General features: G+C 51.4%; 1 protein-coding gene across 1 annotated transcript; it reads left to right on the top strand.

The window, feature by feature from the left end:
* Positions 1–209: 209 nt before the first annotated feature.
* Positions 210–23,022, top strand: SPATS2 (spermatogenesis associated serine rich 2). The gene is made up of 12 exons (XM_075725035.1): positions 210–365; positions 8,317–8,396; positions 8,678–8,786; positions 9,734–9,783; positions 10,954–11,212; positions 11,463–11,675; positions 12,838–12,973; positions 18,424–18,482; positions 19,171–19,280; positions 20,725–20,827; positions 22,167–22,381; positions 22,711–23,022. Exons 1-12 carry the CDS (start codon positions 341–343, stop codon positions 23,020–23,022), a joined length of 1,671 nt encoding a protein of 556 aa, XP_075581150.1. The 5' UTR covers positions 210–340.
* The last annotated feature ends 1,692 nt before the right edge of the window (positions 23,023–24,714 follow it).

Raw genomic sequence — 24,714 nt, 5'->3', positions numbered from 1 at the left:
TAGCAATTTTCTTATTTCCTTTTTTTTTTTTCCTTCTTTCTTTTTCAGAACCTGAAACGACTGATACCAACTGCTGCAGTCAGGCTTCGTGACAAGAAGTTGCTTTTCAGAGGAAGGAGCTGGAGTGCTCTGCTGGCCTGTCAGCAGATTTCTGACAACTCCAGACCCCGTTTGCCCTTGCAGCTGGGATTTTGCCATCCCAAACCAGATATCTGCCGTTTTCCCGCATTGAAACAAGGCGGTGTGTGAATTGCCAGCTGCCAGCTACATTGCTCAAGGGCGAGGACTCTTATTTTTTTCCCCCTCCTGTATAGCTGGGCATTAGAGCAAACACGCCGAGATGTCTAAAAAGCAAAATACAAAAGGTAAGATGCATGTGGATGTGATATAATCAAATGCCAATAAGCAGCACTATTGATTCCAAAGTTATCAATTAGGAAGGGGGTTAATTGCTTTTGCTATACTCCTTTCAAGGCTGCTGATGTCACTTGACAGCTTATTGTCACTATCTTAGTGACATCGTATAACCTGTTGGGTTTTGTGACATTTTTAGTAGCGTTTCAGTTGTCCAGCTGGACAGTTCTGATTTCACGAGTTCCTGTATGATGCGAATATTGCACCACGTTCACAGTCAGACAACAGGAGAAAAAAAAAAAAAATTGTTTAGTAGTTGAAGAGTTAGGGAGCCAAACTTTTTTTATTTTACTGGGGTCCCCAGCTGGTTCACGACTTCCCCTCTTTGGCTACGGCCAGGATGAACTTGAGCGGCATCTGGGTCTCTGATGGAATTAACTCCACCAAAATTTAGTCTTGTTCCCGAGGCAACCCTCGTCCGCCCTCTCGGAGCGCCCCATGGACGCCGGGGTTTCGGGGCAGGCTTCTGTCTTGGACTTCCTCGCGCTGTCTGTGGCAACCGCTTGCCAGGAATCCAGTTCAGAAACAAGCCATGGAATCGAGGTGGGATAGCTCAGCTGGGGTCCTCGCCTCTTGGGGATGCGATTCAAACGAGACCTATTGAAATCTTTTTTCCTTCGAGATAGGTACAGAAGGGCAACGAGCAAGTTTGTGAGCGGCTTTTTCCCTTGCTTTGTCTCCATCGCACGGGCTGGTTTTCCTTTTTCTGCCGTCGCATGTTAAGTGGCGAAGCTGTTCTGGCGTCAAGCAGCTTATTTCAGCGAGGGATCTTATTTGTCGCGTGTGAAACATTAATTCCAAAGTGTGTGTGTGGTGGTGGGGGGAGTGGGGGTTGAGGGTTACGGTTCTCTTTTTATTTGAACTGACTACTAATTAATAATTTAAGGCGAATGGGTTTGACAATTCAAGTCCTCTACCTCAGGAGAAGAGCTTTTGTTCTCTGTAGATTTTTTTTTTTTTTTCCTAGCAGCTTTGGCATAGAAACGGTGTCTACCTGAGGAGCCCAGACATCCTTTGACAGCTAGATCCATACATGATTCGAAGCAATTAGTAACAGTTATGGAAATTGTTGTATAGGATAATTTCTGAGTGATTTTTAAAATGCTGTATTTGTATCTGTGCTCTTGGAAGCCTCAGTACAAGTCATTCAGAAATCGGCTTCTGTCTGATGCTGGAAACTGAGCCCAGCAATCGTTGCTGCTGAGCACACGTGGAGAGAAAAACGCCTTGAAACAGCAGAAGAGAATTAACGGGTCTAGGTAGGGGAAACGGCAAGCGAAATCCCTAGGAGGCAACTGGGGGAAAACACGGGAAGCTGTTGCTCTGAGGGAATTCAGGGGTTTGGCAAATCCCCAGCCGAACGAGAAAGCCAGCGCAATTGCTGCTCTCGGTGGTGTTCGGCAGAGTGTGTCGTAGAGAGAACCCGCTGGGAAGCGCTGGCACGTATTGGGTTCCTCCAGAAAAGTAAAGGGATCTTGGACATAAATATTTGACACCGAGCAGGAATGCAGAGTAGGCTTTAATTCGCTCCGCCACCGGGGATATAAAATATGCCCTGCTTTGTTAAGCAGGCTCTTCTCCAGTCCGCGCTGCAGTGGCATTGTGGACGTAAGGGAAGGTGAGAGTTAAAGCCGCAGACTCTTCTGGCTGTGCCCTGTCCTGTTTGGACTGTGATTGAATTTTCAATTACTACTTTTCTGCTGCTCTAGAATGTTAATGTAGTCAACAAATATTTTCCAGTCCTCTGTAAAAGGAGTGTACCTTGGCCAGGTAAGGAACGTCTTTCCGGTGTCTCTTTCCTTCTGAATGCAAAACAGAACCCTTTGCAGTGTAACAAAGGGCTGGTGAGAAGTGTTGAGAGGCGGGGAACGAGACAGACCTATTTTTAATAACGCAGCAGTTTTGAAACCGAATCAGAAGCCCACCTGTTTCTTCTTCTTAGAAGTGCCACAGAACAGAGCGAACACCTGAGCTATTCAGAAGGGTATTTTTAAGTCTTGCGAAAATGTATATGCAAAGTTTGGGCGCAGAATCGTGTTCTACTCCTGAATATTGCTGGCTGTAAATAACTCTTTACTCAAAAGATATATGCTGAAGAGAAAGCCGCTCAATCTCTGAACCAGTCATGTAATTATCCCCATTCAGAATCCGAATGCGTGCATCCACATGAAGGGCCACGTCTGTGTTATGCCGGATGGCTCATTTCAGCTTTGGTATATTCTGTAAGGGATAATTTAGAAATTCAAAGGAATAGAAAATTAAATATGGAATAATAATGAACTGATGCCAGGTCTCTAAATAAATACTTCCCCAGCGTCTAGTAAGTCTGTGGGTTTGCCACTGTCTGAAACGATCGTGGATTCTTAGTGCTTCTGTTTTCCCCCCAACACGAAGCATGTGCGCTCCCTCTCATCCCCCCTTCTGACTCGATTAATTGGTTTGAGTGAAAGCAGCCACCAGGCTCAGGAATGACTGGCAACCCCAGGATACAAAGCAATCACATAAATCTTGGTTCCATCGGACATTGGCCATGGTTTTAGGCATGCAAGGTTCCTGAATAAAACCGCGCTCGGGTTCCTACTCATCTGGATACCTCAAGGAGCTGTTTCAATTGATGGAAAACCATCCTAGGTGAATTTGGTAAAGGCGAAAGGTCTTTGGTATCGGTCGCTGGGAAGGGAGGGTTTCAGCTGGAGCGGAGTTAGGTAGCAGGGAGCCTGCACACCAGAGCATTCACAAAACCCCCAAATGTGGGAGAAATTTTGTTTTAAGCTCGTACTTTGTTTAACAACGCATCAATCAAGCAGAAGATATGGCTCTGCAGAAACCAGGCTTTGCTGAGCGGGGTGCTTGCAAGCTATTTGCTCAGTCTGTGTCCGGATAACTTCTGGTAGAATCGGCAAACCGGGAGATTGTGGCGTTACTCTGCAAGGCAGCACTTGCTGTGAGTTATGTTGAAAGTGCACAAGGGTGAATATTGAGCGTGTGTTCTGTAACCTGATAAATCGGATCTTGGCTTGTGAGCAAGCTCGGGTGCGGTACGAGGATGCGGGCAATGTCAGGAATTCATGGGAACTTCAGCTGCATCACTCTGCCGAGTGCGATGCTCTGGAAGTGCCGCGGGTTTAATTGAATTTTTCATTTCTTATGCGTAGATGGAAATTAGATGGCAGGGGGAAGACAGCGTCCCGCAGTTTGAATTACCTTAATGGTTCTCTGTTTGGCTTTTCTGCCTTAGCTCCTCCGAAAGCTGGTTGCCTTGCTTCGCTGCTTGCGTGTCCAAAGCCGCAGGCGGAGCAGGTTCAAGCTGCGGCTGTGACCGTGGCCGGGACGTGGCAGCGTGCCTGCCTCGGCTGGACCGGGCCGGTAACACCGCGGGGGCAACCTGACCTGCCGCTCCGAGCGCTTCCCCTGGCCCTGGGAAGCAGGACGGGTGCTTAGGAGAGCTGTGTCCGCACCAGTCCCTGCCTCTGTGGCAAAAAATACCCGCTTTTTGCGTCGGGCAGAAATACCCAGTTTTAGCAGCGTAACTTTGGGCATATTTTAGTTGATTTGCAAGAAGTTCATTATTATTCCATATTTAATTTTCTATTTTCCCCCCCACTCTTCCAAGCCCTTAAATTAATACGGCCTTATATTGGGAAGGTAGCCTGCATTAATTCAAGGGCTAACTTTCCGTGGCCATCCAGCTGATCAGATGCTTCCGAGATCGGATGTCTGGAAGGTTTAATTTGCTCACCTCAGAATGAATTCCCCGAATCGCGAGTCCATCTCTTGCCTGCGTAGCCATATTCTATCTGAAGCACGGCAAGTTTTTTTTTTTTCGTAATTACACCCTGGTGATTGCTTTCCCATATCGGGTTTGGACCGAGAAGGCTGTGTTGCATGCTTGGCCCCTTGTTTGAGGAAAATAAGCAAGAAAGGAGCGTTTCTTGTCACGACAAGACTCTGACGGGCAGCTGCCACCTCCATGGGCTGGCTGTGCGCTGCAGGAATATCACAGGGCTGTCCTTGGGGCATTAAAATAGTTTCCACAACAGCTGATTGAGGTAGCAAGCCCCGACTTTCCTTGCTGCCTGGGCGCATTCAGGGGCAGAAAATGAGTGAGTCCAGCTTAGTAACCCCGCAGACCCGCTCAAATATCTTCACGTATTTTGGGGAAGGAAGGGCTTAGCGTGGGGTGTCGTACTGATGTTCTTCCCCTTGGATCATGGAGAAAGTTAGTGTTTCTGTGTAGTTTTTTTCTGATATCAATGAAGTATTGTCTCGACGGCAGGAAACCAAGGAATATTGATTCTAGCCCCAGTTTAGTCCTTACTTCTCTCTAATTTGTGAGGAGAGAGCTTAGCGTTGGTACCGCTGTTGCCTGTTAGCAAGAACTGTTCTTACAAGGAAAAAATAGCAGTATGCGTTGATGTAATTTGTAAGGAAAAGCACGACACGTGAGAGATGTGAAACGCAGCCTGTGGTGCTCTGTTTGCTTCAAGTGCAGTGCCTGACGCCCTGGGAGCCCTGAAACCACAGAAAAGCTCCCATGGATGCAATCTCCTATGTATCACTTTTCCGGAAATCCTGATTTTTTTTTTTTCTTCTTCTTCATTTGTGAGTACTTTGGTATGACTACAAGCACAGACTGATAGAATAATGATATTCTGGCTTCTTTGCTCTGTCCTGGGAAGATACATTAATTCCTGTCCAGTCACCTCTGCAGTCCTGGGCACAGACACCTCCCGATTCTCACAACGCAGGGACTGCTGAAGATGCTTGTAATTAGAGCAAATTGGCGATGCTCTGAGCGAGCAGCGAGGTGCCATTTCTTTAAGAGCTTTTTATTTCACATTAGCTGAGGTCACCCGCGCTATCCCTAGGAGAGCTGGCGCGGTTACCGTTGACCTGAAAAGCCACAGAGTCTATAAATGTTTCACGGTTTAGCTGAATCTTGATTGCATGGCACTTTAAGCATATACGCTGTCCGGTTCCCCAAAGCCGGCCACCTCCGAGTGTGCTGGCCGGGGCAGGAGGGTGAACCTGGCATTTGGAGCGGGATTTTATTTTATTTTATTCTATTTTTTTTTTCAATTTCGTATGCTATTTTACTCTGCAAACTTTTCCGTGAGCTGACGCGTGGGTGTGGTGGGGATGACGTGCTGGAGGGGTTTGGAGGAGCTAAATGCATACGTGTAATCTTGGTGTATGCTTTCATGAAGCGTGCTCTGTGACACCGGCTGGGACGGAGTCTGCGCGGCTGTCGGGCTGGTGCTTTTAGTTCTTTTCTGTGTCTCCTTTCGAAATGACCGCCTGCCGTGGCTCAGAAGGGAGCCAGGGCTCAGCTTGGCTTGACCTGGGGGCTTGAGGGGGAAACAGCGGCCCCTGTTTTGACCTCCTCGAGGTGGCGGGTGTGAAGCTGTTTTTATTTGGTGTGTCCCAGGGAGCAGAGCAAGCATTTGTTAGGTCTGTAGTTTTAATTCTTGCGCGTGTTTCCTACAGAAAGGACTAATTAGTGGAGTTGCGGGAGGAGCAGATTGATATTTGGTAGGGTGGATTCCTCCTGGCACCGCTAGTGTTTCTATTTAAGAGATCCTGTGTTATTAGTCCAATAAATAGCACTGAAACACAAAAGTAAATGATTTGGGATGAATGATTTCTTACCACCTCGTTTTTCTGGAGGATGCAGTTATGAACAGAGAAGCAATTAAGGCTGTTGGCGCTGTCTCTGGGGTTTATCCCATCAAATCAACGGGGTAGCGCTGCATGGTGTATGTTTTAATGCAGCAGATCCGTCTGAGTGTCTGACTGACTCGTCATGTCAGACATGACATGCATAGTCTGAGCCCTGGCTTTGGGAAGGAGCTTTCCTTTCCCACAAGGATGTTAATTCCAAAATCCTGAAGTCACTGGTGGCCGCCAGACTTCTGTCCACGTGGGCGTGAGCATTTTAAATTCTGTCCCTTCTTGCAAATACCCACTGTCACAAGAGACCTGAGTGCCAGCAGCCCTTTTAATGATGCTTGGGAGTGCTCAAGGGCAATATCAAATGGATACGGTGTAGTCTCCGTTGCATAATTTTAGCATGATAAACATTTTAACGCTGGGAGGACTTGGGCCGTAGCGAAGCAACTGGAATCTGGAGAAGCGGCTCGGAGCGAGGTGCCGACAAGCTCCCGACCCCTGTAAGACCGAGCGCAAATGGAGATGTGGGAAGGGGATGGGATTGAGTAGCTGAAAATGCGCTGCATGGGGGAGCTGAACTTCATCTTTCCTGGCACCTGGGTCCTTGGTGGCTGCTCTGCAATGAAGATTTTGAAAAAAGATTGCTAATTCTCACTCGGTGATGGGAGTCTGAAAGCCATTTACAAGATTAAGGACCAGAAAGTTGGCAACTTGAACTTCTGTGAGCTTGGGAAACTTGAGAAAATCTTGCTCATGGGGCTGAGACGGGTAGGGACGGCGCGAGGAAGAATTTAACCGTTCATCTGTAGCCTTAATAAGAGGCTGACCTTTCCATCATGTTCACAATTCTGTCACTGTATTTGGAGGCATCTCAGTTTAAATGCTACATCAATGTCTGGGAACCGCAGAAGTCAATGGTGTGTCTCAAAATCGCGTACGAGTTATTTAGAGGAGGTGAGGGAAAGAACATGAATCAGCAGCTTGGAATATCAGCTGAGCTAAAGCAGAAAGGGCAGTGACCGAGCGAGCGTCCCTGCAGAGCACCCTGGCCTGCCGAAAGCGTCCCTTCCCCCAGGCAGTCCCCAAAGCCACCGGGCAGCGGCCGCTGTAGAAACCCACCTGAGAAGCTTTGCAGAAGAACCGGTGGCCTTGGGCTTCCCTGACTCTGTGCAGGGCTCGAGGCGTCAAAGCACACGCAACCAAAATGCCCTCCTAGGAAATCTGCTTGCGGCTTTGTGCGTGCGGCTGAACTCCCTGGGAAGGGGTTGGTGGTGCAGAATAGGAATGCTTTAAACCTCTGGGGTCCTGCCGTCGGCCCCTGCTCGGGGACACATGTTCTTCCTGAGACCGAATGTGGCTAAAATACCGGCTTGAAGTATGTTCTGTCATAGTAAAACACATCTATGAACAGCTATATCCCTTTTCTTTAGCGACCCTGAAATTTAGCCTGCTCAGACCTTTGGTAGGAGAATCGAGCGCGAATTTGTGATACCGGGCGCTCGTAAGGATCTCTCGGTGAAACGGTAGGGCCTGCAGATTTATGCGACCTTTGCTCGCTGGCAGGGAGCAAACCTGTTGGTGATGGCTGTCTCGATTATGGGTCTCTTTTGGAACATATAAGCATTACCTTGGAGATTATAGCTGGCAGGGAACACAAGCTGCTGGATCTTCAAACCCATTTATCAGTCTGCTTGCCATTTGTACCTCCAGGTGGAGGAAATTGTTAACCACACTGCTCGAAGGCTCCAGCGCTTTTGTTAACTCTTTATTGCTGGGCTCGGTAAAAGGCTAATATGGAAATGGAGGAGCGGTACGGGTGTGGACTGCTTCAGCAATCTTCTGTTTCGCATCGGCCCCATTGGGGCTTGTGTTTTTTGGCTTGCGGTTTTGGTCCATGGTTGGTTGGTTTAAACTGATCCAGAGCCGAGGAGTGAATCGGCTTCTTGAGTGCAGTGGGGGGAGCCACTGGCAAACCAGGTTGGGGTTACCTGGGCTAAAAAAAATATGGTCCTTAAACAAGGCTGGAATATCATAACATTTTAGTCTCGGCAGCTAATAATCCTCTGCGAACCATATGACAGAATTAGCCAGCGAACACCGTACGTTTGTAGGATTTCAATTTTCTCCTTGGCAAAGTAACAACGCAGAGCTGACCTCTTGCTTCATATCTTTCTGAATGTCTCTCGGTGCCTGTTGTTCTGAAGAGAGCTTCCCTCTCCTTTGTCTTCACAGATCCGTCTGGGTTTATTTTTGATGTGCAGTCCAATACTGTGATGGCCCAAGGAGGAACCTTTGAAAACATGAAGGAGAAGGTAAATGTGTCTTCTGAGACTTTAACTCACCACGCGCCGTGGAAGAGCTCCTGAACGCTCTATCTTCATCTCCTCTCTGAGATGAAATATGTTTCTGTCTGGGAGCTAACCGCAGCTCTGTCAAAAGCAAAATTTTATTCAGGCTAAATCGTCCTGGCACATTAAAGTTTTATAAGGAAGTCATCGTTTACGGTTTTTAGACTGCTCGCAGAAGGGTTGCTCTGGGCTCCGTGTGGGATAAAGCGAATGGTTTACACGTTACCCCGTTTTCTTCCCTCTAGATCAGTGCGGTGCGTGCAATAGTCCCCAACAGGAGCAACAATGAGATCGTCCTTGTGCTGCAGCATTTTGACAACTGTGTGGACAAAACGGTGCAAGCCTTTATGGAAGGTAACTGCGGCTGGTTTCTTGGCGGGGTTTGTGGCTTCGTAACCCGTACGTACTGTGTTTATGGGCCTACTTCAGAAGCAGCGATAGCCTTTGCGCAGAAAGGGCTGCGTGCAGTAAGTACGCCAGGTAGTAGAAGCTTGTGTAGCTGCTCAACATGTCCAAGTAGACTCTATCCACAAAGATAACTAACGGATGATTCTCTTCCCAGATTTTAGTTGGTGTTTGTTCAACTAGGGGTCAGGGCAGAGATAAGCATTTGATAGCTCCTTAGGTAAAGGAGGTTTGATACTCAATTACAGAAACTCTTGTTCCTGTGTACAAAATGGGAATGTCTTCAGCTTCGATAGCTGCTGTTTGTACTTTGAAACCTGGCTCACAAACCTCCTCTTGGGTCTGGCTGGCATGCTGCATTAGATGAATTTTCCGACCTTGGAAAAACAGGCTGTTGCTGGTGACAGTGCCTGTCACTTTGCAGCTCTGATTTCCGTGCTGGCCATCCCTGACAGCGGTGCTTTGCCTCTGGCCTGCGGAAGGTGTGACAGCTCTTCCTCAGACGGTGGGCACCCTGACACCCTCAGTGTCTCTGGGGCGGAGAAGGCCAGCAGCTATCTGACCTGAACGCAACCTTTGAGTTCAGAACATGCTCCAGCAGGGTTCCAAGTACCTAAACCTTTAGTATGACAGAGCCAAAGAGAAGATTTTTTTTTTTTCCTTTTTTTTTTTTTCCTGGAAAGATTTGGCACTGTGGTGTAAGGGAGTAGCCCCGTTCAGCAGTGTGTTCCCAAAGCAAAAACGAAACCGATCCTTTTATTACGTCAACTAAGAAAATCGCTACTTAGCTGCAGGAAGTGTTACAGCTGGCTCCAGGTATGGAGGCACTTCCACGTGACCGGGAAAGAACTGGAGTGGATGCCTCGTCCACTGCTCATTGCTGCGTTTTGTTTCAGGCAATGCCAGTGAAGTACTGAAAGAATGGACTGTAACAGGCAAAAAAAAGGTAACGCTTTCTAAATGTACTTTGCTAAGGCATTCATCTTTTTAATTTGAGGCTTTAGACTGCAGGGAACAGTAGGCATTCCTCAGGATTTAAATGGGAAAAGAAACCGAAGAGCAAACGTGTATATTGATGTTAGCAGAACTGATGCACGGAGATAATCGCTAGGTTATCAGGTGCCTTGCTATTCAGGGCAATGATTTAACACGGTAACTTCAGTGCAAGTTATAAACATCATCTTCTTGCCGCATTTGCACTTAATTTAGTTGTCAGACACATTATGCCGAATGTAGCATCGAAAAAAAGGGTTCTAAACTTTCTGTCCTTGCAGTGGCTTTTATGCTGCTGACCCTCTACAGGACCCCTAATCCGCGCACACAGCCCCACACTGAAGTAAATCTTTATCAGGTCCATTTATTTCAACAGAGCTCTGTAATTCACTGTTCAGATAGTCATGCTGTTCCATTTTTCATCGGTAACCTTTGAAGCTGAACAGTTGCGCTTAATGCTGAGCTCTGTGGAAATATATTTCTTTTGTCACGTAAGCTTTCTCGAGTGTTTCGCCTAGCTCTTTGCTCAGACCTCTGTGAAAGGGTTAAATAAAGATTTGCAAAGTTTCAGCGCTTGATATTATAATATCTAAATCCACCAGGACAAGAATAAAATCATAATTATTCAAAAGGACTCCTTTGAATACGTGAAAAGCTCCAGTGTGAAATGGAGAGGGGGGGAAAAAATGTGACTGAACAGCCCCGTGTTGGGAGATGAGGGAAGTTTTATCGGAGCGAGGTCTCGCGGAGCACCCTGGCAGCTGCACCTTGCCAGCGAGCACCCCGAGAAGCGACCGGGCCGGTGCTGTGGGTTACAGCCACAAACCGCTCCGCTGTTGCCCAACAGTTACGCAGCCTTCATCTGATAACCAGCGCGTTGCTCTTGTTGGCACACCATCCGAGAGGATAATGTATTCGCGCCTCATTAATGCCACTATATCTGTCCTCATTGTTGACTAAATCCCTCCTACTGTTAATAGGATCAACAGCCAGGCTGGCTGGAAAAGCATTTAATTCAGCTACTTTCAACCAGTAAGCATAAGCTTAATTTTCCCTTCAGGAATTAAGCTTAACATTTTTTTTTTTTTTTCCCCCCTTTGTGGTGTGGATACCTAATCCTTAGAACAAGAAGAAGAAGACCAAACCGAAACCGCAAGCTGAATCAAGCCCTGGCCTCCCAGACCCCAGTAAATTGGTGTCCACTGAAGAGGAGCAGTCAGCAAACTTGGAGAAGGGTGGAATTAACGGTTTCCATGTCAACGGCTGCGCCCACGACACGGAGTCTGTGGACTCGCTCAGCGAAGGTTTGGATGCACTTTCAATTGATGCCAGAGAGCTGGAGGATTGCGAGTCTGCCGCGCCAGACATGCCTGATAGAACAGGTTAGTCTCTGTAACGTAGCGCAGGAGACGGGCACCGAGCGTTGAAAAAGCAGAGGAGCTGCCTCCTGCTTTTTTGTGTTCCTTCTTTGTTTTGGGTCAGCTTTGAATAGTGATTTGTTTGGATGGCTCTTCAGGAAAGAGCAGCTCACCTTGATTTCTGATTTTTTTTTTTTCTTGTTGTGGTAAAGAGGCGTTCACTGTTCTGCTGTGCTCTTTGCGTTCCCCTTTAAACAAGTGTGCTTTTCTACAGCAGTGCCTGAACTAGAGAATGGAATAGCAGACTTTGACACAAAATCGCTCATCATGCATCCTTCCCAGAGCCCTTCGTCTCTTAGACAGCGGCCTGAGCAGAGGAGCGCTAGCAGGTCTCTGTCCAGATCAGCAGCGAGCAATTCAACTCCTGCGTCCCTGTCTGTAACGCGGCTGGAAGATGTTCCAGTTTCACCTGCAAACAAGAAGCTAGGTAAGGCCCTGAGGGTCTGCGCGCTCTCCGATGTCAGAGCGGGTTGCTGCTGGCCAAATTCTCACCGCCTCTGCTGTGGTGTCACTGACAGACGCAGTGGTGAGGCATACTGGACTTTGATTTTAATGCAAGCTAACATGCTGCTTATTATCTGGCCAGTAACTTGCACTCTACTCCTCCTCTTCCCTACGCGCAGCAGGAATCTTGACAGCAGTTTAGATGTAGTGCCTGGAGCAGCAAACCCATATGTGTGAGAGAAGCAGGGGAGGAAGCAGCCAGTCTCGCTGCATACGCTTAGCCCATTCTTCTGTGCGCTCCATCACAGAGCCTTTAGCTTGTTTCTCATCTTTTGTGAGAATTTGTCGAAAGGCCAGAAGTTCGGACCAGCCCCGTTACAAGAAGTGACAGCCTCCTTCCACTGGATTTTTTTTTTTTCCCCTCTTTCATGTGCTTTCTCCACGGCTGAGTTCTTATGCTAACAAGTGGGGACAGGAGGGACCTCAGAGCCCTCGATTGTGATCGCAGTTATCGGACTTAGCTTAGGGAGGAGAGGTGGTGGTAGTTCACCTCCTTGCTGCATGGGAAAGCTGTAACGAGTGGTTGTTAATGCAGCTTGGCAGGGGCCAACTGCGCTCCCGCAAGCTCCAGAGAGCGTGGGCAAGGTGAGGTAGCCTGCTGGCAAGCTGAGGCCTGGGGACTAACCTTGGCCATGATAACCAATCCTTTCAGTTCCTGATTTGAGGAAATAGCCTTAATTTTAGTTTCTGAGATAATTCCCTTCCCCAGGCAAACAGTCCTTTCATATCATGTAGTGATACGGTGTGTTGGTCTTTGGGGTAGACCGCATTTCACTCGTCTCCAGTCCCTAGCACAAAAGCAACTCAGAGATGCAATTGATTTCTCTCATGTATTTGAAAATGTGGAGGGACTTCCCTGCCTATAGAAGGAAATACTACAAGCCTTGGGAAAACTTTAAGAAAATCTCTCAAACTGTCCCTGCTGAACCTAGGGCCTTTGTAATAGGGAAGGGAAAGAAAAATTTAAAGCCAAGCAGTGTATAGTTTTAAAATAAGAGGGAAAGCCATCTTTAGATTTATCCCTGCTGGGAGGATTTAGCAGTGTGATTGACGTGGCTGTTTGAGTTCACTCTGTCTCTTGGTAGGTTCTAATATTGAAAAATCAGTGAAGGATCTCCAGCGCTGCACCGTCTCACTGGCTCGGTACCGGGTTGTGGTGAAGGAGGAAATGGATGCTTCCATTAAGAAGATGAAGCAGGTCTTTGCTGAACTGCAGAGTAGGTAAGTTGAATGTAGGGACAGAGCCAGGTGTTAAGGCTTAAGACCAATACATTTGGAATAAGACTTCAGCTTTCCAATCAGGTTAATGACTTAATTGTGTTTGCCCTACCACCCAAGCGCTGTTCTTCAGCGTCTGGGAGGTCGGCATGTTGTAAAGAATAAACCCGAGTCTAAAGTCCCGTACTCTGCAGTTTTTAGAAACCGCCTTTGTGGGCAGCTTTGCAAGGCCTGCGTTCGAGCTGCCGTCCCACACGTGTGGTGGGATGTTCATAGACTGCTCAAGGCTTTGGTGTGTCCATTGGGGTCTTTGAGGAACCGTGGCTCCGTGTCTGTACGAGGCCATCATAAAGTCATTTTAGACGCAGGTAATACGGGGAACCCGCCAGGTAACATACTGTCAGTTAGGTACTAATGTTAGCTGTGCTGGAAGGAGAACTGTTGGGAGCTCAGGGTGCAGCAGTATGTGTCTTTTAAAACAAACATTCGTATTTGAAATCTTCAAATGATGGTTGAATATAACATGGAAGAGAGGGATCCATTTGAAGGTATAAGTACACATCAAAGATCATCCTGTGCGGCATTGCTTCCCCCATTTTAAGCCAAGCTCTTAGTACTGTGCATGGTGTTCCCTACGAGTATAATCGAGTCTTTTTTTTAATGAACATCTTTATTAGTTTGGATGAGTGCTTTAAGATGATATTCCGAAAGGCCTAACATCAGATACACTCGCTGTCTTGGCTGATTGAATCTATTACTGAGAAATTGTTGGTTTTGGTTATACAAATATGATTGCTCTTGATAAAGAGATATTCATAAGGAACTTAGAGTTCTCAGAGTTCTCCTTGCCTGAAGTGAGTAACATTTGACAAGTAACTAAAATGCTGCTATCGTGTCGAAGGATTAAAGTAGATATTTGGCAGACTTGCAAATCTACGTCAAAAGCTGTCTATGTCTGAAAACTGTATGTGGCCTCAAAGCTGCGAGTGTTTAGTGGTAGTGATGTAGAGAGCTGTATTTGGAAGCCTTTTAGCAAATTTAGTTGTTCAGCGTGGACTTTTTCTTGTGCTCCTACTTGCGTTGAACTTTGCCACCAGGAAGTGTTCTCCTGAAGTAAGTGGAATGCTGTCCTGGGTTTAAATTTAGCGTGTGCTAAAAATACTGACGTAAATGTTTATAGATGACTTTTAAACTTACCTGAGGAGACTTGACCAAACTGGGGGGGTAGGGTTAAAGGTGTCCGTGTGCCCTGACCTGCCTTTGCATGCTAAGAGTTGTGGTCTCCAAGCCGAAGCTGGATGTGGAGCTCCCAGCACCTCCCGCCTTTTGGAAAAGCTGTGGTGTAAGGGGATTTCCCTTGTCGATAGCTGAGGGATTTGTAGCCCTAATTCAAGTTTGGGTTTATGAATATTATTTCTTAATTTGTTAGTGGCTTTGTCTACTGATTCAATATTATCACTGTATATGGTGGCTTTTTGTTGTTAAGTTTTTTTTGTCTGCCTCTCTGTACAGTTACATTCTGTCGAAACCTCTCCCTGGTATGGAAAATGTCATTCTTTTGGCTACCGTGTCCGGTTCCGTATAAGTAATTCCTCGCCCTTTGACTTACGTTATCATCTGCAAAACGCTTGCGTCACGTTCGGAAAGGTTAAAGACTCAAGTCCAGTCCTGCAGCATTGCTCCGATAAGCTGAGCCGGCAGCGGGTGAAGCAGGACGTGCGGTTCCGTGAGCGGGGAGGCGAGTGCCTGCCTGGAACGGGGCCACCGGGAACCTCCTTTGACAAACGCCGAGTGAAAGAGCTGCCCAGCAGGATGCCAGGGCTGCGCGATTGATAAGCGGTGACTGCAGCCGGGGCCGCTTGGCTCCGCAGAAAGAGATTCACTTTCCTTTTCCCGAAAGTGATGCAGTTGCCCATGAGCCGAGGTGTAAATTGTACCTTCGCCTTTTTTTTTTGTTGTGGTTTTTTTGTTTGTTAGTTTGTTTTTCCAACTCCCTTCGTGACCCAGAGAATAATTAGTGTGTTTTTAAATCCTGCGGCGCAAGGCGCAGGATCCGATAGTTAAATCCTCTTGCTGAATTGCCTCTCCAGCTGGCTTTCTAGCAAAGGAAAACCTGGTTTTTAAAAGCAGGTTTGTTCAACTGAAACAGGATATCTAAGTAGTGAAGCTTTGACTGGTTTAACTTCTGCCTGTCAGGGCTGGCCTTTGTATGTCCTTTTAACCAGTGAGGCTTCCTGGAGTTCTTGACCTTCATCTTCTCTCGCTAGACAATGTGCTGATATTAGACCTGGGGTCTGTAGGGAGGGAAGGGTGAAGGAGGAGACTCTAATGCTGGGGTCAGGCCTGTCTCAATCTCTGAAATCCATCCTGTTTGTGTAGCAGTAGCTGCTTTGGCTTCCTATTTTGAGAGGATTTGCTCCTCTGGGCTGGAGATGATCGGGTAACCTGAACTAGGGAATCCTCGTAGTCCTTAATTTCCTGAATATTTTGCTATCCACTGACAGGGAAAGTAGTGCATCGGGGGGAAAAAAAACCCCTGAGCCTTTGTGGGTGGCGCGGGTAAGTTCAACTTCAGCGCCGCGTGCCGAGGTGGATGTGGGACAGGGTTTGAGGTTTCCCGCTGCGGACATCACCGCTGCGTGCCTCGGGGTGCCGATCGCCTTTGCTTCCTCGTGCCAGAGCTGCCAGGCATGCTTCCAGCCGCCTTCGATTGCGGTCGGTCTTTGAGATCGTTGTGCTTCAGCCCTAAGGAAAACTGACCCCAAAGCCCTTTAGCGTGCTCGTGCAAACAGTTGTCCTTCGTGAACAGCCAACATCTTGCAGGCGCTGCTCGACCGGGCTGGCTTGCAGCTGAGAGCATCTCTCCTAATGGTTGGGTCACAACCGAGTATTTAGCATTATTTCATCTTCAGCAGTTATGGGTTTATCTGCTTTCCCTTTTTCTTCCTTGTGCACTTCCTAAATGGCCTTTCCTAAAGCCCAGTCCTTCTGGCAGGGGCAGATGCGCTCTCCAGCCTGCATGGGATCTTGTCCCGGGACAGAGCAGTCGAGAAAGACAGGCGTGTTTCTGAACGGATCCAGCAGAAAGAAGGGAGTTTGTCTGACGAGAAGCCGTGCGGGATGGAGGAGCAGTGGGGTCTGATCCGAGTCACTCATCACGCGAACCTCAGGCAAAGCCACTTGACCTCTGTTCCTCAGCCAGCCCAACTGTAAAATTGGGTAAAGGACTCCAGCTGAGCTCTGCTGAGTAAATTAAATTACAAAGAGACGCAAGCTGTGATCTGTGCCAAGGTGCGTGCGTGCCTGGCGGAGAAAGCCCAAAATGGCCCACATAAAGTGGGTGTTGGCTCTGCGGGAGCTGGGTGTGTGCCTGTGTGTTCAGGGAGGAGGTGTCGGGGTAAGGCGTAGCGCAACCGAGTCCTGCAGCCCGAGAGCCGCGAGGCTGTTCCCGCACTCGAATTAATCATGAAGGCCGCATTCACACCCCTATCTCTCCGAGCTCCGGGGGATTCCTGCTGCTGACGTGGCTCTGGGCAGAAGGCGGCTGGGGCACCTCCCTTTCCCCATCCCGTTGCTGTTGCAGAGCCAGGTCGAGCCGCTCTGGGGATGGCTGGAAACAAGGTGAAGTCTTATTAGCGTAGCTTCTGACATGCGTCGTTGTATTTGCGCGGTTGGGCTGAGAGTGCCTGACCTGGATCAGGCCCCTGCTGTGCTACGAGCAGAAACAATTCCTGCCCTGAAAAGGCAGATGGACAGAGCGATAAATCAACAGAAGAAGCCAAATGTCAAAGCTGCTGTTCAGAGGGAATTGTTTAAATTGATCTTGCCTCAGCCCTCTCTGACATGCAGAGGAGCGGGAGCGGTGGTTTGAGTTTGCATTTCAGATGCTCTGTGGTTTCCCTTTCAGATGGTCGCTAAAATAAATATTCTTCCCACTTTCAATCAAACCTTGCTCACTAAAAAAACCTGCGGTCGGTGTTGAAGGGCTGACCCTGTGCACTGCCGATATCGCTCCGAGTACTGTTTAGTGCCTGTGCTGCGAGTGTCACCCAGCTAACACCTGAGAGGAAGACTCTGTTTTTATATTTAGAAAGCAAAAACTGAAATGAGCCTTATTAATAGGCTGGATGACGACTGCATTCAAGCCGCCGGCAGCAGCTGAGCGAAGGTGAGCTGCAGCGGTGCAGGCTGAGGGCGTTGGAGGCGTAGCTTAGAGCGAAGCACAAAAGAAGCATTTGCAGGGAGGAGGGTGTCTGTGAGGCTCTGGATTCCTTACGGCAAAGAACAGAGCTGCGACCAGCACCCACCCCTGTCCAGAATGGGAGGACTGGTATTTCTTCTCCTGCTTCCCCTGTGACCCGAGTTACTTGGTGTGCACATCTCCAGGGGCAAGAGCCCTCTTTGCACGGCCTGTGAGCCGTGGGTTCTGGGTTCTGGGGAGCTCCCTGGCTGCTCTGCCTTACCGGCGGGTGCTCAATAGCCTGAATTTGCTAAATTTGGCCAGGCGGTAGCTGTGCGGTTCTGCTTGCGTAAAGGCTGCCACCGTGATGCCCGGGGGAATTGCGGTCTCATGGCAACAGACACACTTGAGGCACGCTTGGAGCCTTCTGGCAAGTTGAAATGCTTCACTGTGACCCACTCAGGTGTTCCCTCGGCGGCTAAAAAATCCTCAGACCGTAAGAGACTCGCAGCTCGTGGAGCTGTGTGGCTCTGCGTGACCTGCCCGGAGCTGCTGGGCTGGCAGGAGGTCGCGTCCTTGTAGCTGCCGCGCCGCCGTGGAAGGCCGTGCGTGCCCTCCCGTGGGGATCAGCCGGGTACGCGCCTCCTGAGAAGCGGCACGGAGCACTGGAATCCAGGTTTCTGGGTTGGTGGGCCAATTTGGGAGGCTTAAATAAGCTAATGAGGGCATAAGAGTGAAGCATTGCTTCGCAATGTGGCACCCGAGAGGCTGCTTTGGGGGGGACGGCTGCCCAAACGCCCGGCGTCCTGCTCCTGCTATCGTGGCTCCCCGTCCTGCCCCACCGCTCATGAATTTTGCGCTTTGAGTGATTCTTTTTAACGTTGCACCCTAGTTTTTTTTGGTGATAAAGTCCAGCGGAGCGCAGCTCCCCCCAGCGCCGCCGCTCCCTCTGCCCCTTGCCAAAGTGGCTCCGACTTCTATCGGAGTAAGGCGACCCGCGTACCCAGCAGATTGTTGGCACCGTCCTCCGCGCTGACCCAAGCCTGAGCAAGTTTTTTAACGCCGGCGAAGCCTGCACGCAACTCCTCGGCTTCCAGAACAAAAGCCGGCGCTTGGCGCACGGTGCGGCGCGCTCCTGCCGCCATCTGCCGGTCTCTCCCCGCTGGCCGGCGCGCCGCTACCCTCGCAGTAGGATTTTGTTATCCTCTTTGTTTAATACTAAATCTCTTCCCTTTTTTGTGTAATTTTTTTTTCTTTTTTTTTTCCTCACCAGCCTTATGGATCGCGAGGTGGCGTTGCTGGCTGAAATGGACAAAGTGAAAGCAGAAGCAAGTAAGACTCTCGTCTTTCGACCAACAAGTGCCCACCTGAAGAGCTGTGGGTGTTGCTGCGCTCGGAAGGGACAGCCCCCTTAGAGGCAGATTTCTGGGATTTACCTCCTGTTCGCGGTGTTCCTAAATTCCTGTATCCCCAAACGAAACCTGCCCTATAGCTCAAGTTAACAGTACGTACCCTGCTAGGTTGTGTTTGCTGCTGGCACGGTTGACAGCACCCATCCTCTTCGAGGCCGTTGCTCTGTGCTCTCGTTAGAGCGTGGGGATGTAACCTGCGCTCTTCCATGGGAGGCCGTTCCTGAAAATCTCAGCATTCCCGGGGAGCTGGAAAAGGTTTTCTCGGCTCACCCGGTACGGGTGGGAAGTGATCCGCAGGGCCGCCCGCACCAGCAGCGCCCAGCCCCGCCGTTTAGGGGGTGGCAAGGAAGCAGCTGGCCTGGGGAGGAAGCGGCAAAGCTTCTACCAAAGCTGTGTGTCGTGCCCCTCGTCGAGTCGGCTTACGGCTCAGGTTCGGTCCGTGCCCGGAGACGTAAATCCCCACGGGAGGGAGCGGCCGATGCTGCTGGGGGGGAGCCGGGGGAACCTGTTTTTTACCAACAAGGTGCCGTGTGCCGGGGCTGGGGTGGTTTAACGCTGGGTAGGCTGGTTCGGTGTCGACGCTGCCTGAGCTGTGGTCTGTTTTACAGTGGAAATCCTGGTCAGCCGCCAGAAGAAGGCAGAGGCCCTGAAGAAGCTGACCGATGTGGCAGTGCGAATGTCGGAGGAGCAGCTGGTCGAGCTCCGAGCCGACATAAAGGTGAGCTTTTCGCTCCGCTTCTGTCTAATCCAACCTAATCTCACCCAAGTGCGCTGCTGCGGGAATTACACAGCCGCTACCTAGGCCACGGTAGGAATTACGCGGGTGCCACCTCAGCAGGGCCCGGCCCTAAATCCCTGCTCGAAGACGATGAGTCTCCAGTCTGCTGAGTAAATAAGGGCTTTATTTATCCGACATGCACAGCGGCTCGAGCTGGGTGCCTCCAAGGAGGGACCCCTACCCCAGATTGCGCGCCCCAATTATACCCGCACTACTTAGCACCTAATCCCCAAGTCCAATCCCTTAATTCTGGTCTCTTGATTTCTTCCTGGTTTCCTTGGTCGCTGGGCTGGCCGCCTTCTGAACTTACCTCATTCTCCTGGAATCGTTTCCTTAGTCCTTGTCCTCTTCATTCCACTCCTGTCTGCTGGATTCAGCGAGTTCTATGTTTGCAGCGTTAGTTTTATCAGAAGGTTTACTCTCGGGCAGCTCTTGCAGCCTGAGGCTTCAACTACTTTAGCTTCTAGCGCTAAGCGAGGCTGTTAATCCTAACAACTCTCAACAGCCGTCGCTTTTTTGTAACCTTCTGTGTTTCCGACACTTCTGAATGCAATTTTGTGTTGCGTGCAAGTCTTCCCTTCCGTCCATAGTTCTCAAATTCACCACCGGTGCTCTGCACGCTGCTGTCTGCAGCCGCGCAGCGGGATACGGGACACCTTCATTTAAAATATTTGATTCATAAAATATCGACTTCAGCCAACAACCAATCATCCAGGCGTTAACCCCAGCACACGCAGCCCAACTTTCGGCCATTGCGAACGGGCAGAGAGCAGGGAACACGGCAAGGCCGCAGCTTTGTGCTCGGAGCGGTTGTGAAAACCTCCCACTGGCGCAGGCTGACCTCTGCCTTTCCCCCGAAATCGGGAGCGCCTGCCTGCTGCGCCCGAGTGACTTTTGTATTCCGTAAAAACGCTTCTGCTCTCCGGCGCGCCGGCTCCTGCCGCAAGAGGTCAGTGCGAAGTTGCATCAATTAAACTCCGGTTTGAAAACGAAAACTGCTCACTCCCTGTAGCAGGATTAGTGCAGCTGAGAAACCTGTTGCCCCTGTGAGCGTCCCGAGCCCTGGGCTGTGCTGATTTCGCAGACCAGAGCGGAGCTGCTGTTGGATTGATTTCACCTATAGCTTGGCTGCTGGGGCCTGGGGAAGGCTGTTTGTGTATGGGCTAAAAAAAAAAAAAAAAAAATCCGGTTTTCTATTTCCATAAGTCGTTTTAGCCATCTGCCTTCTTGCCAAGATGTTGGTTTTTTTTTTTCAAGCAGCACCCAACTCGGACCCTTGTTCCTGGGCCAAACTGGGAGGCTTTCACCTCCATTTTCTGTTCCTGTGCCCTGTAATTCAGCGTATGGACTGAATTAACGTGTGCCTTTTGCCTTTTCGGTGAAGCACTTCGTGAGCGAACGGAAGTACGACGAGGACCTGGGCAGGGTGGCGCGGTTCACGTGCGACCTCGAGGCGCTGAAGAAGAGCATCGCCGCGTTCGGGCAAGGTGAGCTGGCTGGGAGGAGCCAAGGTGTCGGTCACCCCTTTGCTAGGCCCTGTCGTCACCAAAACCCTTCATGTCTGCCCCAAAACTTGATAGTGGTGGGACTGGGAGTGTTCTGCTTTGGGTGTTTTGTTTCTTCTCAAACCAACCGGATGAGGTTGAACAAGGCCAAGTGCCGGGTCCTGCACTTGGGTCACAACAACCCCGTGCAGTGCTCCAGGCTTGGGGAAGAGTGGCTGGAAGCTGCCTGGTCGAAAAGGACCTGGGGGTGTTGGTCAACAGCGGCTGAACATGAGCCAGCAGTGTGCCCAGGTGGCCAAGAATGCCAACAGCATCCTGGCTTGTGTCAGGGGCAGTGTGGCCAGCAGGAGCAGGGCAGGGATCGTGCCCCTGTGCTTGGCACTGGTGGGGCCGCCCCTGGAATGCTGTGTCCAGTTTTGGGCCCCTCGGCACAAGGAGGACATTGGGGTGCTGGAGCGTGTCCAGAGAAGGGCAGCGGAGCTGGGGAAGGGTCTGGAGCACAGGGCTGGTGGGGAGCGGCTGAGGGAGCTGGGGGTGTTCAGCCTGGAGAGAGGAGGCTGAGGGGAGACCTGATCGCTCTGCAGCTCCTGACAGGAGGGGGCAGGGAGGGGGGTGTTGGGCTCTTCTCCCAAGGAACCAGCGATAGGATGAGAGGAAATGGGCTCAAGCTGCGTCAGGGAGCATGGATATTAGGAAAAATTTCTTCACGGAAAGAGTGGTCAAGCATTGGACCATCCCTGGAGGGGTTCAAAAAATGGGCAGAGGTGGCACTGGGGGCCATGGTTTAGTGGGCATGGGGGTGTTGGGTTGATGGTTGGGCTGCTGATCTTGGAGATCCTTTCCAACCTTAGTGATTGCCAGTTTTTACTTTCATTAAAAAGTAATCCAGCCCCCAAGCCAGGAAACATGAAATTGCTACTCTACCCTTAACTGGTTTAGCGGTGGACTTGGTAGTGTTGGGTTACTGGTTGGACTGGGTGATCTTAAAGGGCCTTTCCAACCCAAATGATTCGATGATTCTCGGCCGCGGAGAGAGGAGCCAGCCCTCCCCTCGCTGCTGCTGCGGACGCGCTTCCCTTGGCAAGGGGGGTCTGCGCCTGTTCCCCTCGCTGCCGAGCGCTGGTCCCAGTCAGCCGAGCCCTTGTGCCCTTCACGCAACCAAAGCTTCGTCTCACCAGAACAAGCTCTGCCGTCCCTTCGAGCCTTCGGCTCCAGCCGTGAGCCGGCTCCACCCCGCGCCATGCTGTAGCCGGCAGGGTCCGGAGGCCGGAGGGTGAACTGGGTCCCGTCTGCAGAACATTTTGGGGGATTTCTCTTCCAGTTTCCCATCCAAAGAACAGCTACTCCACCCGATCGCGGTGCGGCTCTGCCATGGCCGCGGCCCCGAGCGCTCCCAGCGAGACGTCAGCTCCTTCCACCCCCGCGTGTGCCTCTGCCTCCGCCGCAAGCCTCACCACGGCGAGCAAGAAGCCCTCATCCTCAGCGGAGGCGGCCGCGGGGAACGCCACCGGCCGCCCTCCCCAGCCTTCGCGAGAGGTAACCGCACCCTGGCGCGGCGCCGGAAGCTCGCTCCGTGTTGGTGGCTCCTCTCCCAATTCCCGGGCCGGGTCCCTCCCTGCCAGGTGCCCTTTTGCTGTCAGGACCGGCGTGGGGCTGGGCGGGAGCGGGATCAAGGGCACCTGACGGCCACAGAGCGCAGCCTTGCCGTAATGGTTCTGCGTCGGAGCAGATTTTGGGGGCTTTGCTTTTCCATTTTTTCTGCAGGAACGAGAGGTGGGGACGCGGCGTCGGGAGGTCACAGGCCTCCGGCCGGCGGGACCGCGTCTGCCGGCCCGCGCTCACTCGCCCACCGTCTTCTATTTCAGGCTTTCCAGGGGAGCAGGAGACCCGGAGCGGGGCCCAGGTCCCAAGGCCAGCGCCACGTCAGCCCCGCCGCCCCCGGGCGCCACAACGCTGGCAACCGGCACAGGAACGGGCCGGGCCAGCCCCACGGCAAGCAGCAAACCTCGCCCCCGGCAGCCGCCGCTGGCAACCCCAGCCAGACTCAGCCCACGGGCACCAGCGGCGCGGCAGCACGGCGGCTGGCCCGGCACGGCCCCGCTCCCTCCGGCACAGAGACCAAGGGGTTGCCGCAGCGTAAGCCCAGAGCCAGTCGGCAGGAGGGAGCCAACTCCTGAGAGCCCCGGGCTCTCCCTTCCTGCCACGAATCCCACGTCAGAACCAGACTGTAGGAAGCTCCTAGCTAGGCTACTAACGAAGGAAAGTTTACACTTCTCACTTCTCGTGCCATTTTTCTTTTTTTTTTTTTTTTTTCCCTCCTCCCTTCCTTCCTCTCCCTCACCTGCTTTCTGTTCTTCTCACGTCTGAGCGGCTTCAGGCCTCCCCCACGCTGCCGTCTCTCCGGCCCTTTTCCTTTTTTTCCACCTTTCGCCTGCGAAATCGCTGGCAGTGCTGGCCAAAACCCAGTCCCTGAGCCTCTTTTTTTTTTTGTTTTGTTTTGTTTTGTTTTGTTTTAATTCTTCCGCATGCCAACACCTGGGCCTGGCCTGGGAGGAACAGCCGGCGCCCGCCCGTCCCTCGTGCTGGCAGCGAGGATGAGGGCTGGGACGCGGGGCCGGGGGGGGGTTGGGGTGTCCCCTTCCCTGGGGACAGGCAGGAATCCGGACCCCTCCGCTCCAGGCCGTGACGCGGGGCCAGGGACCTGCGCGCCTCATCCGCACGCTCAGCCCTTCACTGCTTTTTCCTTTGGGGGAAAAAAATCTCTTTTCTTTCATTCGCTTCCCCTTCTTGCCCTGCCTTCCCCACTTTGCCAGCCTTTCTTCCGCCCTAAATTAAATTTAGAGCAATACCAATTAGCAGCGCTAATCCTAGGTGGTAACCGGGTGGAGATTGCGCCAGTCGTTCTTTAGAGCTGTAGGAATAACGCCGATGTTCACATTGAATATCGCTGTCCGTGCCTTGCTGCCACCAGTCATCCACTGCCCCGCTCCTCGCAGGGGCTGGGGCTCCTGGGGGGCTTTGCTGTGTCGTGTCCCCCCACCCCGATTTTTTTTTTTTTTTTTTTTTTTTTTTTAAAATTTTTGCAGGCCGGGATTTTTTTCTTTCTTTTTCCCTTCTCCCTCTCTTTAAAGTTCTCCTGAGTTGGTTGAACAAAGTCAATAAAGGAAACCTGTCTCTGAGCTTTCACCATTCACCCGTTTTCTGCTTAAATAATTCAGCTCCAAGGCCCTGACACCCCGAAGGTACCTGGGGGTCCCCCTCCCATGGGCCACGCATCCCGTGGGCTCGTTCCCCCGTGGGTGTCCGCCTCAGGGTGCCCCCTCCTCGCCCTGTTTCCATGCACAGGAGCCGGAATCAGCCCTGAGGGGGGGCCCTGGGCTGGAGCGGGGTGTGGGGTTCCCCCTGGCTGCTGCAGCCCCTCCTGGGGGGCCGGGGCAGGGGAGCCCCGGGGCTGGCGGCAGCGCGGACGCGCCAATGCGGGGTCTCCTGGCTCTGCGAAATGCCTTCCTGGGCACCAGCGGGACCGGGACCTGCGGCGCTGGGGATGGGACGGGTGGTGCTCGGTGCTGCACGGGGCATCCCCCGGGAGAGCGCCCGGTGGGATCAGGGTGGGTGCAGGGGCTCCCCCGGGCCCCTGGCACTGTCCTGGCTCTGCCACCCACTCTCACCCCACCCTGGGAAGGATCGGGCCCAGCTACCCCTGCCCGGGGCTATAAATACCCGTTTCCCCCCCCCCCGGCTGCACGGCACCGGCTGGAGCCCCCCAGGCCTTGAGAACGTAAGGTGGGGTGAGGTAAGGTGGGGGGGCCCCGATGCCAGGGTTCCTGGGGGGGGGGCAGAGGGGCAGCCACCGGGGAGCCCCCCCCCCC

Source organism: Pelecanus crispus, chromosome 26 (genome assembly GCF_030463565.1).
Source record: "Pelecanus crispus isolate bPelCri1 chromosome 26, bPelCri1.pri, whole genome shotgun sequence".
Lineage (NCBI taxonomy): Eukaryota > Metazoa > Chordata > Aves > Pelecaniformes > Pelecanidae > Pelecanus > Pelecanus crispus.
Note: the sequence above shows the minus strand (reverse complement) of the source record. Positions and strands in the feature narration are given on the sequence as shown.

Excerpts from the sequence above, each read along its gene's own strand:
- SPATS2 (XM_075725035.1), top strand. The coding sequence starts at position 341 with ATGTCTAAAAAGCAAAATACAAAAG. Across the intron at positions 366-8,316 it reads TAAAAAGCAAAATACAAAAG|ATCCGTCTGGGTTTATTTTT; the intron begins GTAAGATGCATG and ends TTGTCTTCACAG. Across the intron at positions 9,784-10,953 it reads CTGTAACAGGCAAAAAAAAG|AACAAGAAGAAGAAGACCAA; the intron begins GTAACGCTTTCT and ends CCTAATCCTTAG.